The 15,974-nt window shown below is 55.7% G+C and overlaps 5 protein-coding genes across 5 annotated transcripts; 1 reads left to right on the top strand and 4 right to left on the bottom strand.

Moving 5' to 3' along the window:
- Positions 1-844: 844 nt before the first annotated feature.
- Positions 845-3,032, bottom strand: L226DRAFT_512047 (uncharacterized protein). The gene is made up of 3 exons (XM_067678324.1): positions 2,708-3,032; positions 1,188-2,649; positions 845-1,127 (listed from the first exon to the last, which is right to left on the bottom strand). Exons 1-3 carry the CDS (start codon positions 3,002-3,004, stop codon positions 1,018-1,020), a joined length of 1,869 nt encoding a protein of 622 aa, XP_067532787.1. The 5' UTR covers positions 3,005-3,032; the 3' UTR covers positions 845-1,017.
- A 49-nt stretch (positions 3,033-3,081) lies between these two features.
- Positions 3,082-4,441, bottom strand: L226DRAFT_156977 (uncharacterized protein). Its single transcript, XM_067672497.1, has one exon. The coding sequence runs from the start codon at positions 4,032-4,034 to the stop codon at positions 3,336-3,338; it is 699 nt and encodes a 232-aa protein (XP_067532786.1). The 5' UTR covers positions 4,035-4,441; the 3' UTR covers positions 3,082-3,335.
- A 1,331-nt stretch (positions 4,442-5,772) lies between these two features.
- Positions 5,773-6,576, bottom strand: L226DRAFT_156947 (uncharacterized protein). The gene has a single exon (XM_067672496.1). It carries the CDS (start codon positions 6,371-6,373, stop codon positions 5,891-5,893), a length of 483 nt encoding a protein of 160 aa, XP_067532785.1. The 5' UTR covers positions 6,374-6,576; the 3' UTR covers positions 5,773-5,890.
- A 561-nt stretch (positions 6,577-7,137) lies between these two features.
- On the bottom strand, positions 7,138-10,276 carry L226DRAFT_156945 (uncharacterized protein). Its single transcript, XM_067672495.1, has 5 exons — positions 10,087-10,276; positions 9,864-10,027; positions 8,002-9,527; positions 7,703-7,946; positions 7,138-7,609 (listed from the first exon to the last, which is right to left on the bottom strand). Exons 1-5 carry the CDS (start codon positions 10,236-10,238, stop codon positions 7,236-7,238), a joined length of 2,460 nt encoding a protein of 819 aa, XP_067532784.1. The 5' UTR covers positions 10,239-10,276; the 3' UTR covers positions 7,138-7,235.
- A 3,113-nt stretch (positions 10,277-13,389) lies between these two features.
- Positions 13,390-15,202, top strand: L226DRAFT_467342 (uncharacterized protein; the record flags this gene model as incomplete). Its single annotated transcript, XM_067676051.1, has 2 exons — positions 13,390-13,674; positions 13,730-15,202. 2 exons carry the CDS (start codon positions 13,390-13,392, stop codon positions 15,200-15,202), a joined length of 1,758 nt encoding a protein of 585 aa, XP_067532783.1.
- Between the last annotated feature and the right edge of the window lie 772 nt (positions 15,203-15,974).

Here is a 15,974-nt window from a genome sequence, read left to right as displayed (position 1 = left end):
CTCAGGAACAATCCTACATTCTTCCAGCAGTTCGTCGACCACTCAGCATTGCTGTTCATGAGCCTGAGACCTATCTCTGACATCGCTAGTACGTTATACATCGACACAGTGGCGCTTCATGTTGCACCATCGCGAGCTCTGGCAACCTCTCAATGCAGCTAAGACCACGAATACCAAAGCTCGATGTACGCCAATACAGCATGCCGCAACCGCCGTTCGTGTGCTAGGATGTCCGACCGTCTTCAACTGACTTTTGATAGAACAATGCTCGATTTTGTCCAACGTTGACAGGTCCCAAGTCGACGAGAAAATCCGGGTCTGCCTTCTAAGGGAGGGTTTGTTACCAAGCGAATTATAATCAATCTTATAATCCGCTCAGTAACAACATCTCTCTTCGATGGAATAGAGAAATAGGGAGAGCAAGACGAAAATCGACAGTACCTATACCCCCAAGACGCGACAGCTCCCCACGCAACGCTGCGAAGGTCGCTCAATGGCATCAGCCCTCCATCCCCTCCACGGCAAGACCCCAAGTTCAAAGGAAGGTGAAAAGCACCGATGTTGGCAGTACTGAGCCCAACGTGTCGATCGCGCACGATCAAGCACCTCAGTAGTCAAATCTGGCGGTGGGTTGGCTCAGAGATGCGTCTCTGAGTACCGATCTTCCTCGATTTATGCTCGTCGAAGACATGGAGAGACCTGGCGAGCGAGCTTGTACGATGGCTGATGGAGGAAGATAAAAGGCAAGTTGAGGCAAGCTCGACAACAAGCGCATCACCATGATTATCCCCATCATCAGGACCGTCTCCGATTCAATATATGCACTCCGATAGATGAACACTACGACTGGGTTTGAATCCTATCAGTTGGGACAAGTTACTTATTCCGGACCTTTGTTGATCGAGCGACCTCGAACTTGGGGTACTCAGTATGTACTCGTACTTACTCCATGTCCTCATCTATCTTAACCATTGGGTCCGAAAGATTATATACTCCTGAATCCATCCATACCGAAGGCTAAAGCGCGAAATCGGTGACGAACTTCTTAGCCTGAGGTTCGTAGCCGCCGCCAGCTGACGGCGCAGACCAGCTTCCCCAAGGATTCATTTCCTCCATCTCTGTCTCGGCTGTATAAAGACGTGCGCGTGAGTGACTGAGCTAAATTGATGCGAAAGTGGTAAACTCACCCCATGTAGGCAGCTGTTCGGGATCCATCTCTCCGGCGTCGATTGAGGCTTGTCGCCGCAACATGGTCCCGAGTGCCTCATAGTGCGCGTAAGGATCATCCATCAGTGGACCTTGGGACGCATCCTCTTCCTCATCACTACGGTCGACCCGCTCTTTTCCGTGGACGGCCAACACCAAGGGTGCGAAAGCGTGTATGGACCGGAACGCCACCTCGAGGTCCCCTAGCGGAGAATCCAACATATCGAGGAAGCGCAGGGACCGGTTGGGCCTAAATTGCGGTTCCCTGCATACCTTCACGACATTGTCGATCGCGGTGTCCACTGCTAGTGCCAGCTCGATGAGCTGCGGACAGTTCCATGTGAGGTACGCCACCCCTGCCCACGTTATCTGTGGTCTCTCGTACCAGCGGTAATGGTTGAGTAGTTGGAGATCAATGAGTAGAGGCCATGTGTTGGCGATGTGTGCGAGATCATCGTCGTTGAGGCGGCCGACGAGGGGCATAGCGATCCAAAGCGCCCGCATATGGGGAAACATTAGGAGCGGGTGTAGGATGTCGATGGTGAGGTAGTGAGTGTGTGGAGAGAGCCAAAATTCTCCGACCGGCGAGCAGTTGTCCTCGATGAAGAGTGACTGCAACGTATTGTGCGAGCAGCGGTCATGCAGGGTCAGGAGGAGGTTGTACAGCTCCAAGGTGTCTGAGTGCTCAAAGAATTCGAAGGAGACAATCCGCAGTCGGCATGTATGCATGGCTCTGATGAGCTCGGTGCAGGAGGATAGTGTCGGAGTCGTCATGTACAGCGAGTCGAGCGATGGGAAGGGGTAGTGAAGCGGTGACAGGAATGACATGTCCATGGCTGCCGTATCTTCGTTGAAGGCCAGATAAGCTGACCGTAACGACTCGAGAGTGGCGAGGTGGAAGAGGAGGTCCTCAGAGTAAGGTGGCTCGCGCTCGAGGTGAACGCAGAAGCCTTCAAGGTTTTTGCAATTGAAGGCGAAGTAAAGTGCGGCGTCTATGATATGGGGCTTCTGCAGTGTCCACATCTCGAACGTAGTGAGGGATGGACAGAGTATATCGAGATTCGCGATAACATGGACTAGCCTGTCGTACTGCTCTTCAGACGCTCTCTCCTTCGCACCGAAATTATTCTGGAAAACGGCTATTGAGAGGGTCGTGAGGTTTGGCCCGAGGAACATCGGAAGGTAATCTGTGTAGGAGACGTCGTGTACTGTCCACCTCAAGCGGCGGAGTCGAGGCAACATCGTAGAGATGCGGCGATAAACAGAGAGGCTCGTGAGCAGCTCGCGAGTGACCGGCCGCCGACAGTAGCCTTCTGAGAATAGGGACCATGTACTTTGGTCTTGATCGGCAAATTCAACAAGGTAGTGTCCGAGGGACCTGATACGTCCAGCGTAGTAGTCAAATCGGGTCCAATCGGACGCTCCCAGAGGCCGTTTGAGCTTCTGAATGCAGTCAGCGCCGTGTCGTAGGAGTACTTCGAGAAAAGGGCGGATAACTCACGAGATGGTACGTAGTATCACACATGGAGTCTTTATAGAGTGTTGTCTGTACAACTTCTTCAATAGCATCCTCAGGCAGCGTGCGAATCAGAGGACCCAAAGTTAGCTGGTTCCGCCAGAGGGCATCGAGTGTGGGCTCAAGGAAGAGGCGGCATGTCCGTGCCAGTGCTCCAAGGATGGCGTTGGAAAAGGCGGTCTGATGGTACCCCCCGTATAAGTTGCCCTCTTCCCAAAGGACCACCAACACAAAGTCAAGGATGCGCTGGAAGATCTCCGGGACTTCGAGACAGTAGTGCATGGTTGCTGGAGCCTGGGCTTGGGGTCGTCGTCAGTTAATCGGTGTTGTCCTACCAATGCGAGGTCGAAATCTCGATCGCGAGGTCTGATTGGCGCTATCGCCCGATGAATATGTGATTACATACTGCTTGCACAGGCCATGCAAAAGACAGAAGATGCGTAAGTATGCACAGGCTTCGAGCAAGATAACTGGGGTATAGGCCCGAGATTAAGAAATACTGTAACGTGTATCCTACTATGTCCGGTGGTGGAACAAAAATGCCTGATGTAATACTTAGGCTGTAACGCAGCAGAACCAAGTCCGTGTCCGATACATCATCGGCGTCCGTTCACTACAGATGGCGATGAATCGGAGGTGGATCAGTCCTTCCCATAGTGTAAGTCGTTCTATAAGCCGGACGAGTGTCCATGTAATAATTTACTTTCCGACTGTTCCCTGAACTGCTCGTATGCGGTGACGACCGCAGACTCGAGTTGCCGACGTCAAGGCCGGGACGTTGGCCGTGCAATAGGTGTAGAGCCGACTGGCCGGGATAGCTCGGAGAGGTGGCGACAGGCGATGCTCGCTTTGGCGCAATCGTCTGGAAGGAGGAAGGGAGGGCGTGTGCAGGAGGACGGCGTTTAGAAGACCTGCCATCTGAGCCCGCCCTCGAAGGAGCTGGGTATATTCCTTGAGAGCCGGCATGCGATGGGGCTGGCCGACGCGCACAGTGCGAGTGGCTCAAGGATGTAGGCACCTGCTGGCCAGACGGCGCAGGCGCCACCGGATAGGCCGATGAGGGTACCTTGGAGGATTTGGATGTGGACGAGGCATGGCCCCGTGGCCTGTTGGTATTGACGGGGAGTTGGCAGGAGGAACCGAGGGTGGGGAGGGTACTGAGCGAATTATAGGATTGATAATGTAAGCCGTGCAGGGGTGCGAAGGGGCGACTGGAGTCCGAGCGAGAAGATTGGTGACGCGACGCGGACATCCCGGGTATATGGCGTTGAGACGGAGCAGCGTGGATACGTCTCTGCGAGGGTTGGGACATCCGCGGATCGGTGAGGACCCATTCGTCTCATCCGGGCATATATACTTCACCAGGGAGCACGAGTCGAGGGCAGTACAGGTCCAACGTCGGTAGACTCCACGAGGCAGGAGGTCGTAGACATGAGGCAGGAGGTGGATGGTAGCGTCGACGGAGCATGGTTTACCAAGTTGGTAGTCGGTGCTGACGCACCTTGACGCCTGAAGGAAGTGGGAGGCACGATCTGGAGATCAGGAGTTGGCACGGCGGCGGGTGTGATGAAATTCCGAGCCCAAGTGTGCAGGAAGAAAGACAGAAGGCGAGATACTGCCCAGCCGAGCGCTGCAGAAGGTTCTCGAGGGAACGAGCTGCGGGTTGGCCGGAGCAGAATGCCGTGAAGTGGAGATTTCATCGCGGGGCGCACTGCCAACATGCTTCCCAGTAGGGTGGACTCGGAGTAGAGGGCTCGACACATCGGGATGGGGATGGGCCAAGCAGCAATACTTGTCTCTTCAAGGCTTGGGAGTCGCCCTCGAGTCGAGAGAGACATTTACATACTGGGTCTGGGAGAGGAGGAGTGCCGAGCGTTGTCTTGACCTGCCATGACAACGTTAACAAGAGCCTAGAGGATACAATAACTCCGGGCGCCTAATTGAGGAATCCGTCAACATACTTAAGTCGGGCAAGGCTCAAGCCGTCGCTCACTTTACACTCACCTTCAAGTTGCGTCAGAAAATGCGTGCATACTCATCGAGCTTGCGAGACGGACCATATCCACCATACGTCGCTCGCTTCGAGTCTTCATGGCATGGCCTGGTGGGAGATGGGGAAACTGGACCGCGCCCGAGTCGCAGCGATTGAATTGCGTACTCCGTACGTTGGTATTGCATAATTTCTCAACATGGTATGGCATGCTCGAGAACTCGTTCTGCTGTGCACCTGGTGGCGAAGCACCAGGCGAAGCCCCACCTTCGCAGAGAAGTCGGCGACACGTCCCGGCCGTTGCGCTCGACCTCCAGACAGAAGAGCCTGATGCGCCTACAGAAGCACAGATGGCGACGCCACGAGGGCATGACGAGGTCCGAAGTGCATGTGGGCCTCATTGGAGGCTGCGTCGGCGGGCGGCCTTACTGCCTAACCTGCAGATAGGGACGCGTCAGCGACTCTGAAGGGCGATGCGGTATGGCGGGAAGAGAGGCACAAGAAGTCATGCAGGCCATAGCCTTCCGCACACTAGTTCATCGATGCGACGCTGGTGAAATTGCTTACGAGTTGGTCAGGGTCTGGGGCATCGGCCATGAACGCCTCAACCTGTCCCCGGCCATGCTATCCCCTTGAGCGTCGAAAGGAGAGGTCACAATCGCGCCCCATAGCATATCACAAGGTACCAAAAGAGACTCACCATATTCGCAAAAGGTGGATGTGGCGTCGCTACAACCAGACATCGGCGAAAATCGTTGCGACTGAGTGGGATCAAATTACAGCTTGAGGCTACCGTCACGGTTTGTGTCGACATCGACCGGGAGTCGTCCCGAGGTTCCCTCGCGCTGCGCGGGTCATATCCGAGCTACACAATTCATGAATCAGTGTAGGTCCTCATGGAGCACGGATGCATTCATTTTACCAGCGAAATGAACGCGTACGTCGCGCGTGCGATGATCAATGTCGCAGTCCAAGCAGAGTAAGCGCCCGTTTCCTGGCAGCTGGGCGCGCCTCGTTCTCGTCGCTTGAGTTCTGCGTCCAACTGTATACGGTCCCGACTCCCCGAAGATGCCGAGCAAAAAAAAACAGCGCGATGTATTCAAGAAGCTATATACTAGTACAGGTACACACGGGATACAGCGCACAACTCGCAAACAACCGTGTAGTCAGTATGTCCGTCACGATACTACTGCTACTTGATACTTGGTGACTTCTACAAACATTGCGCACGCAGATTGTCCTACCCGCTCGCTCCCCACCATCCCTTTCAGCGTCTCGCGCTGTGAGACAAGGTAGGCGGGTCTGGCAAGCGGGTTCTGGAACGTGGGATAGCTACAGTGGAGGACGAAGATGTGATATGAGGTGGAGGGTAATTGCAAGCACGAGCTTTCATAGCACGATTCAAAGCGTGGACGATGCGGAACGGAGACCGAGGTCGGCGTGAGGATGTAGGAGGCCGGATGGTAAATTGGGATCGGAGGATGGTGATGGCGGAGACGAACCGAGCGAGACTCAAGCGTCGGAATGGGGAGGGGGTAGGAGGGACCAAGAGGCAGCCGTGGACTTGCAGATGGCCACGCGACGATCGACGCAGACGTCCGGAAGACGGGACCGAGGATGGGAGGACACGAGGCTGGGAGGGCGCGGAGAGTGGGATACATAAGAGGACAATCAGGGAATCAAGAAAGAAAGAGGAAAGGGGGTGAGACTCGGAGCGGTCGGAGGATGGAGTTGGGGTTTCATGACGAAGACCGCCATGCTAGTATACAAGATACACGGGTAGAGGGACGAATAGAAGGGAAAAGAGGAATAGGCAAGCATAATGTGGATGCACGCCAGACAAGCCGGCGGCGCCCTGGAAGTGAGATACAAGAGCAGACAAGACAAGCAAGCGCGGGCACGACAGAAAGGGGAAATGAAACAAGGGAGTACGTACAAGAAGGGCAGATAAGGAAAGGGATATGGTGTCCTCCCCGAGCCTCATGTTGTGACCAAGCGTAACGTGAAGCTCCGCGATCCTCGTCGTCTTGGTCTTCTCATGATGGTCCGCGTACCGAGCAGCTCGAATCAGGAAGGAAGGAGATGTGAATGCAATGCAATCAGGCGACCAGCCAGGGCAAGAACATCAGGAACGCCGCAACAAGTAGGTCCGTCGAGCGCTCGGTTCGCGCCTCGGGGATTGTGGGTGGTGATAGTCGAAACGTTGACGAATGAAAGGCGAGATCTGCATGTCCAGCGCGGATCGCCCATCGATCGCAGCGGACCCGCGGTAAGTGTCACGCCCTGAATTCGTGCTACGTCGCGCGCATAGGGCCTAAAAGGTCTCATTCAGCCCCGGCAGCTGTGTAGGGCAGGAGGCGTCCCCAGACGACGTGTGGAGGCCACGCGGTCCTCATTGCGTGAACGGTATATCAGGGAGCACTCGCCCAGCCATCGAGCCACCCAATCACCCCAGCCGTCCATCGTCCACCTCATGACCACGCCCTCCCCGCCGAGACGCGCGCCCGAACGCCGAAGACAAGTCTAGTTTGCTGATGCGCCAGTCGCGACCACCGCAGTCTTCTCTGAAGACCCGATTGGCGTGGCGATGGCCGACGCTAGCGTTGACGGTGGCGGTCGGTCGACGAGGTCAGCCCGCAGCCTCTTACCCGCGATAGGTAAGACGCCACTGTCCTCTTCGAGCTCTTCACTTGACCGTTTTCGCTGACGGAACGGAGAGCTCGAGGGAGGCGGGGCGACGGCGACAGGCGACGCTTGGGACAGATCATAGGAACCTTCTCTCCTCATCCGCTTAGGTGGCGTACGACTCCGGTCTGATTGCTCAGACTGATCGGCATCCGTGGTGGTGGTCGACGCCGTCAAAGAAAACGCGTCCGACTCAGCCTCAGCATCGAGGTCTGAGGACGATCGTTTGCGAGGGGTAACGGAGTATGTCAGGACCGGGCTCTCTGGTATGGAGATGGACGTGTCGTCGCCGCGCTCGGACTCGCCTTCCTCAGACTCGTCTTCGGACTCATCAAGATCGTCATCTTCCTCGACGTCTTCGTCGTCCATGCGAATCGGCGCCTCCTGGATCTTGATCTGGACCTGGGGGACCTGCTGCGGCTGGATCTGCGTCGCTGCGAGCTGAACTTGGGTAGGCACGGTGGCAGAAGCCATGTTTGCATTCAACATGGCTCGTTCGCAGATTGAGCACTGGCACTGATATAGAGGTGCGCATGCCTCGCGCCACACCTGCAACGACACGACATCAGCGACTAACCGGCTTCACGAGTACTATGGCACGCACGCATAAGAGGGCCTCCACGCTGTGTTGAGGTAGGTGCTCCGTCGTAACAGGTACATACGGAATCGGCCTCAAGAGCTCCGGTGCTTTCATGACGGGGGATATAGGTGACCGGGCACCGGCGAAGGGAGAGGACACAACGATCTCATCATCCTTGCCGGTTGGAGGTGGAGATGGGGTAGTTTGTAGGGTCGTAGTGGATAGTACAGGACTAGTCGTGTGGGAGCCGTCCGAGCGCGACGATGACGACGAGGAGTCATCGTCCTTCGCGTGCCGTCGGTCTGCCTCCATGCGCGCGTTGGCCCGCCGCTCGAGCCAATCGATCCCGTTGTACCACGTAGACTCGTCTCGCAATTCGCTGACGAGGTCTTCGACGGTCATCCTAACCGCACGGATGGCAGGATCGGTCCCGTCTGCCGTGCATTCCATGACGAGCTTGCGTACGAGGTTTCGCATCGGAGGTAAGAGGATCTCGCGCATCTGCCTATTGAACGCGCGGTAGGTCTGCTCGCAGAGACCGAAAGAAGGAGGGTGAGGAACTAGCGTCTTGGGACGCGGATGCTGAAGCTCCTGGGCCTCGTCACCCTGGCCATCGTCGAGGGCACCCTCATACACGGAACGTCGATTCCATGGGCACGGGTGTACGGCAGGGGCGAGGCGTGGTCGGGCTTGGTTCGTATATCCGAACCATTCGTCGGCCGGGGTGATCCAGTGGCCGTCAAGGATGCGGTTGCGGGCCCAGTCGTTGAGCGCCAATTCCTTGATACCTCCAGCGTCCTCCGTAAGACTGAGCATCTCCGGGTCATCCATGTCCTCGTCACTGAGCTCTTCATCGCTCGCATAAGCCTCGCCGGCCTCAGCTCGGGATGCATACCTCGACGCCGCAAGAGCTTGCTGTAGCATGTCACCGAGCTTGGTGAATCTCCGGAGCCAATGCTTCTCCTCGGCGATCTGCAGCACATCCCGTATTGAACCCTCGCCCATATCGATGAACGACTCCACCGACTGCTTCGTCTCCCAGTCTAACGTCGCCCATCGTCGACTGTCGACCGCTTCCTGCCACTCCCGCCGCATGTTGACTCGCCGCCAGAAGGCTTCGTTGCGGCATGCTCGGCATGTCGCGTCGATACCGGGCCAAGTCTCCTCGTCCTCGTTCTCCGCGCAGGCGATCCCGAGGCCTTGCGAGTAATCGTCCTCAAATTCTCCCCTCGGTGCTTCCCGCAGACAAATGCCACAAAAGGCGGCCGTCTTCCGGTGCTCTTTGCAGAGACTGATGATGCCGAGAGTGGGGGTGTTGACGGAGCGTTTCGCGCTTCCAGCGCACAAACCCTCGTTGTTGTATGGGTAGTTGACTCGGCACACCGCGCACGAGACGTCCAGCATGGACCGGTAATGGCGGTACATGGTGATGCGTGGGGCGACGGCTACTTGCGAGCCCGCCGTGGGGTGAACGACGGTGAGGTGATGATTCAGAGAACCCAAGGGATCAAGCAAGGCACACGCCTTGTTCCAGAATAAGTGACTCTCCACTGGAGAAAGTGGGTCAGTAAAGAAACAGCTAGAGGAGGGCAGCGCGGGAATATTGGAGAGGCGTGCCACCATCCACAACGGGAGGAATATATGCGAGGGGCGACAGGGACGATAATTTGTGTGGGGAAACGAAGCATACAATTGCGAAGCGAGCATGGTTGTTCTCATGCCGAGACAGCCTCGTAATGATGCCTTGGGCGGTAGAAGACGCGGAAGCAATCCTAGGACGCGTCGCGACTCGACGCGTCGATGACGATCCTAACCACCGCCCTCCGCGCATACATCCCACCGTATTCTCGCAAAATGACATGGAGAACGAGATACTGGACACTCACGATGGCACTTCCACGCCGGGAAGAGGTGCATAACTCTCTCAACTTCCAACGCGTCTCGGAATGTCGTAAATGCGAACCGTTGCGGCCATAGCTCCCGCGGCTCCCATGCGTTCGGACAGTATCCGGTAGCGGATGCGTCGAGGAGGTAGAATGTGGTGATCAGTCTGGACAAGACGTTAAGCCGGCCGGTGGCGCAGACCAATAAGCGACATGGACGACATGCCTGACAATCTCTCCGGGGAGTTGCTGCCATGAGCGGGCGTTCTTGCCCTTGTAAACGTGTTGCATAGAGTTGTGCTCGCCGTGGGCGGGGACGAGGACACTGTCGTGGTTGTCGTGGCCGACGTCGGAGGCGGCGTGCGTCGAGGACGCCATTGCGCAGGCGTCACAGGATTATGGGAGGTGACAGATCGCGACAAGGCATTGTCACAACCTCAATTACCCCCGAACGCAGCCACCTCACTTTCCCACGCACGGACCATTTCCCCTCAGGCGCCCATTAAGGCAACAGCCGAGGAGCGTCTATATGCTGGACTGCGGCTCTCGCATCGGACTCCGTCTCGTAACTTCTTCGTATCCGCGGTCAATTTGACTTTCATAAGTTTGTAACTGCGAGACATGTATGAATTTGAATGCTCAGCTGTACTCCTAGAACAGTACAGGGCGCGAGCTTCGAGGTGAGTCCAGGCATCTCAGTTTCAGGTCCCCGTTGCAACGGCACCCTATCCAGCTTTCAGTTAACCACAACAGTCCACGAGTACGTTTTCCGCCTGAAAGATGTGTCGCTACTCATCGGTAAATTTGAATTCCTATAGGTTGCCGTGTGTGTCCGCGGGTGTGCGGACTGAACACTTGGCTCTGTATTACGTGACCATGGACGAGTGGGCGCACTGTAAGCTCCTCGGCGGCCTTGCTCCCTTGAAGATCCTTCTACTCAGCAGCAAAGTTAGACCCGTTGAGACTGTCTATGTAGCACCCGCTGTGAGTGATTCTACTTTTGTGGGCGCATGCGGTGATCAAGGAACATCTCGCTTGACAGTATCCAACATCGCGACATGCGTTCGCGCTCGACTTGTGCAGCCTTATGCTCCAGGCAGTGTCCGCGTTCATCGAAATATAGTAGTGACTTTCCGACGCTGTGTTTGCACTGCCAGCTGTGGGCGCGCGTGCGAGCACTAGAGTGACTAGGCCCAAGTTGAGCCACTCCTCTCCTGAGTTCCGACGCGGAAGAGCCATTTCCCTCCGTTCCACTAGTCAAATCTTCCTCATGATGAGCTGATCTCTCCAGACCCACCATCTGTGTGGTACAGAAGCCTAAATGGTTAGACTCAAAATGGTTGTCCTGGAACTCGCCGGTGGGAGGTACGTCACACCCAGTCTGCATGTATAGGCGCTTACATCTATTGTCGCGCGATGGCCATTCTCTGGACTTCGCTGGTGGGTGCGCTGCTTCTCGCAGATGCAAGATGTGCTCATATACTCAATTAGAGACGAGGATATCGAGTTGCTTCCTTTTCCGCCCTCAGCAAATGCCCGACGTGCCACGCCACATCCTCATAAGCGTGACGCGCAGCAGTCTCCCGAGTTCGTTCCCTCCTCTCGAGCACTGCCAGTCCGTCCACGAGTATGTCACAGCTTCAACTCTCGCGAAGTTTCGGCGTACCTGGGACGTTCTGATCCGCACCACCGCTCCGTCTCACCGCTAGTTGTGCCTGGCCAGCTTCGTCCCCATAGACCCTCCTACGCGTGGCCCATCGTACGTTCATTGCCCTCCCTCTGGTCTCCCTCATTATCACTTCCCCTCCATTCTCGTCGATTTGGACGCATCTACGTGGTGATCCTAATATCATGGCGTCCCTCGGCACCTTTCTCTTTTCTCCTTCCCATACACTGGGCTCGACATCATACCGGATACACCCGACACTCCGCCACTACCTGACGCGTCGCCCCAACTCTACCATATCCACTCTGAACCATCATATTGCATGACTCCTGCGCACCGCAATCCTCCAACACGTGTGTAGCGTGCGTTGAGGTCCTAGGATTTCGAACAGCTGCGTATAGGTCCGTTCACGGTCGACTTGCCCACTTGAGCATCCTCTTCGTCTAGTGCTGCCTGCTCGGCTATCTTCTCCGCAAATTCGTCCTCGCCACGCACTGGATACTGCGGTATAAGATGGGTTGTCGCTCTCCAATCTGGGTCCCCATCCTTGGCTTGTGGACTTCGCCCATACCTCAACGGGATGGGAGATCTGTGGCGACCGCCCCATGAGCTCCTATGCTTACAAGACGTTCTCGTCTTCGTCCTCGTCCTCCTCCTCGCCCTCTTCGCCATCAGCCGCGTCTGCTCGGAAGGTCACAAATGGCCATGCAAATTGGTAAGTCCTCGTGTCCGTACAGCTTGCTCCTCCGCTCACTGTACAGCAGCCGAGTTGCTTCGCTGCCAGTGCCCAAGAATGGTGGGAGTATGTCAATGGGATGTTATGCGAAGAATACTCAGCCCAAAAACAAGATAAAAACTCCAATGAAACATACGGGTGCTTCGACGCCGTCCACAAAGTGAGCATTACCTCATGCTCATCATGACAGTGCGTTGCCCATTGTTTGCTCTCTATCAGGTCATGCTCGAAGCACGAATCAGCCCATTAGTGGTGCCGGAGAAGCACGGGCCTGCAATTGACCCGGTGAGTGCTATGCCGTCCAAGCTCCTTTACCATAATTGAGACCGACATCTTGGCTATCTAGTCTTCAAACCACATCACTTGCGATGCAATCCTCTGCATTCGACAACACTCCAGACGGACTTGGCTACAGTCAAACTCGCGCCACTACTATCTTCGTATCTTACCGCCATACCCGCTCGATTACCACCGCCGCTACCGTCTCCATTTCTCTCTCAGGTAGCCCACCTCTGGCGCACGACGTGTATTCGTCTCGCAAACAGGATCTCGGGTGATTATCGACGTTGGATTGGCGGGACCCAGACGTTGCGGTCAGTGCGGGGGGCTGGTTGAGCCGGAGAGGGCCAGGACCCAGCGTCCAGCAGAGCTGGCGCACCTAATCCGGCGACGCAGTTTTCTAAAACCACGCCAGGCTCCCATCATGTCGTGCTCGCCGCAGGCGACATCGCGCTCGCTGAACACACACGCACGCTCGGCTTTTCGGCCCGCCCGCCTCCTCGCTCACGGGTTCTCCAAGACGCCTTCTCTTCGATAGCACATATGTACAACGTACCATAATACTCCCTATCAATCCACGTTATCAACTCGCACAACGGTAGCTCGCCGACACAGGATAGTAGTCGCGCGAGCGATTCAGTGATAACTCTGTCCTTGTGAGTTAGGTTTTCCCACGCATACTGTACGGGCCCGCAAGTTATTACATTGAATAAGGGCGTAGTTACATACGTAGTTATTCAACGTCAACCCGACCCTCGCCTCTTCGAAGTCGACAACAATTCCCCTCCAGGCTCCTCCTCTTTACACCGTGGACTCTCCGAACGCGCTTCCTCCTCATATGCATCATCATGCATGCCTGTTTCCGATCCCCTGAGGTATTCTCACACATCTTATCCTTCGTCAATATGCAGCTTCCCGAAACCTACCCTACTTGGGGCTACCATCAGTACACTGACTTCAATCGGACATTGGCGTCGTTGGCCAGGACATGCCGCACTTTCTTAGAGCCGACACTGGATATTCTCTGGCGTTATCAGAGTAATCTTGGACCTATCTTGAGGACTTTCCCGGAGGACGTGTGGGAGGAGGTCATCGTAGGGTATGACTTTCAGAATACGCCGGACTATGACATCGTATGTCTTCATTCACACTTCTCGCCTCGTTAACTTCCTATAAACACCAATTAAGTCCTTCGCAAGGTTGCCCATGGCATCCGACTGGTCGAGATTCCATTACTACGCCCGCCGTATCAAGGAGCTTGGGTATTGTCGATTCGAGTTCGCCGACCGTGAGAAGCTCAATGACGAGTTACCAAGCAAGCTCGGGCGCCGACGTTACGTCGAGTGGGATGTCATAGACAAGCTTTGTCTGTCTCGTCGGCAGACTCTCTTTCCAAACCTCACGAAGCTCCGGTGGGACGACTGCCCGTGTTCCTTCAGGCGTCTTCTCCCCATCTTTTTCGGCTCACACTTGACCTGTCTCTCACTCGGCCCCAACTCAACATGCGTGGCTGACTGCGGACCTCTGTCCCTGGCTTGCCAGTTGTCAGCAATCGTGGATTTGTGCCCTAACCTCACCCAGCTCGAGACGTTCTCGCCGCAACCCGATGCCGTCGTAGAAGCAGCCGTCGGATTTGCTCTCCGGTGTCCGCGTTTGGAGAGCTTCATCGTGACAACCGAGCAATCCTGGTACCCTGAATTCCTTCAATATCTTGCTGAGCGACCACACTTGCGGAAAGTACGCCTCCGGATCAACGCCGAGGACGCGCACAACTTGCAGTCCCTTTACCATGCTACCACACATCCCCCGTTCTCTTCCTTGCAATCACTCTATCTTGTTTGCCCCGCATTATCCTCGTGTATTGAATTACTTCAAATAATGGGCTCCTGCCGTTTGTTCACCTTGGATATTACGGTCGAACAATGGCCGCTTCCTCCCGACCTCGCTGAATTCTCCACAGTTCTCCGTCAGCACTGTTCCCTGTCGTCCTTACATGTGCTTGAGATCATGACGCCTTTGCAAGAAACATGGCATCCAACCCAGGAATCCTTCCTCGAGATCGAGGATATCGAACCACTTTTGGACTTCCATTGTATGCGAAGGTTCATCTTGTGGTCGCCCTTCATCGTGGTGTTCGACAACGACGACATAACACGGATCAGCCTCGCGTGGCCGCGTCTGGTCACCCTCTACATCGGGGAATACGGCTTCGCTACCAACTCCGATATCACCTGGGCGGGATTGGCGCATCTTCTGCACAATTGTCCTCAATTGGAAAGATTGCACATCTCGTTGGATGCTACCAGTACCGATGTAGGCGTTGTGACCTCTCTTCCAGGATTCCGGCCTAACACGAGCCTCCGGTACCTTGGGGCTCAGGATAGCGTTCTGGGAGATGTCGAGTTGTTCGCGGAGTCGCTCTTCGCGATTGCTCCTCTCTGCTTCATCATTGATGGATACGCTTTTGAATGCGAAGACATACAGGCTCCAATGGATCCTATTGCATTCTACGGTCAGGTCGAAACCGTCCTGTGGGAGATGAGGCGGACACGATTGCGGGATCAATTCGCATTTCTAGACAAATATGGCGAGTTCTCCCGCTTCACCTGGCATTATCGTGACGCTAACTTCCTCGTACAGTGGCTACAGAGGCTGATCTGATGAATGACTTTGGAAATACGCGTCTGCCCTTTCCGTACATGAGAACGGGCCCACAACATGCGAACATCAGACTCGACCCCCGCGACAGACCGCCATTGAACACATCGTCTTCGAGATCCGCTATGTAGCCGACGGCCTGCATGGCGGCTTCTCCAAGCATAGCGCACACGTCATGACCGTGCACCATCCATCATCGCTATTATACCCCTTTCCACCTTCGTTGTTCCTCACGCCGCGGCGACTCCTCATGCCACAGTCTTGACGAGCCTTCAACGTTGGATTTCCCGCCCACAGGCAACGTGCCTTCGGACGTCCACACTGGCGGGCTCTCCTGGATCTTCGCATGGGCGTGCGGCATGCGCCGACAAGTATCCCCCCTTCGGGGCATGAAGTGGTGCCGTGTGGTCAGACGGGCATTCCACTTCATCTAGGACGCGAGTGACCAGGGCCTCATCAAGGCACGGCTTCCCGCGCTATAGGTCACAACTTCCGCGCAGGTCCGTGGTCACTGGATTGTGCGCCTGCGGTCATGTTTGCCCTGGTTTGCCGCCTCCGCGGCTCGATACACACCATCTCCACTGCCGACATCCGTTTCAACCCCTCCATCTCTTCCACTCGTTTGCGCCCGAGTTCGTACTATCAACTCCTCGCAGACCCATATCGTAGGACTCGCTGGGTACTCCGAGTTGTCGCAGTATACTTGCGAATTTTTAGAAAGAGAACGTCGACGAGCCTTGTGAGTTACTTGCACAATCGCAAGTTAAGTGCTGTG

Source organism: Lentinus tigrinus, assembly GCF_003813185.1.
Source record: "Lentinus tigrinus ALCF2SS1-7 unplaced genomic scaffold L226scaffold_24, whole genome shotgun sequence".
Lineage (NCBI taxonomy): Eukaryota > Fungi > Basidiomycota > Agaricomycetes > Polyporales > Polyporaceae > Lentinus > Lentinus tigrinus.
Note: the sequence above shows the minus strand (reverse complement) of the source record. Positions and strands in the feature narration are given on the sequence as shown.

Coding starts and splice junctions, on each gene's coding strand:
- L226DRAFT_156947 (XM_067672496.1), bottom strand. CDS start 6,373: ATGTATCCCACTCTCCGCGCCCTCCCAGCCTCGTGTCCTCCCATCCTC.
- L226DRAFT_156977 (XM_067672497.1), bottom strand. CDS start 4,034: ATGTCCCAACCCTCGCAGAGACGTATCCACGCTGCTCCGTCTCAACGC.
- L226DRAFT_156945 (XM_067672495.1), bottom strand. CDS start 10,238: ATGGCGTCCTCGACGCACGCCGCCTCCGACGTCGGCCACGACAACCAC. Junction 10,028..10,086: donor CTCCCCGGAGAGATTGTCAG/GCATGTCGTCCA, acceptor CGTCTTGTCCAG/ACTGATCACCACATTCTACC. Junction 7,947..8,001: donor GCGTGGAGGCCCTCTTATGC/GTGCGTGCCATA, acceptor GTGTCGTTGCAG/GTGTGGCGCGAGGCATGCGC.
- L226DRAFT_512047 (XM_067678324.1), bottom strand. CDS start 3,004: ATGCACTACTGTCTCGAAGTCCCGGAGATCTTCCAGCGCATCCTTGAC. Junction 2,650..2,707: donor GTGATACTACGTACCATCTC/GTGAGTTATCCG, acceptor GACTGCATTCAG/AAGCTCAAACGGCCTCTGGG. Junction 1,128..1,187: donor CGAACAGCTGCCTACATGGG/GTGAGTTTACCA, acceptor GTCTTTATACAG/CCGAGACAGAGATGGAGGAA.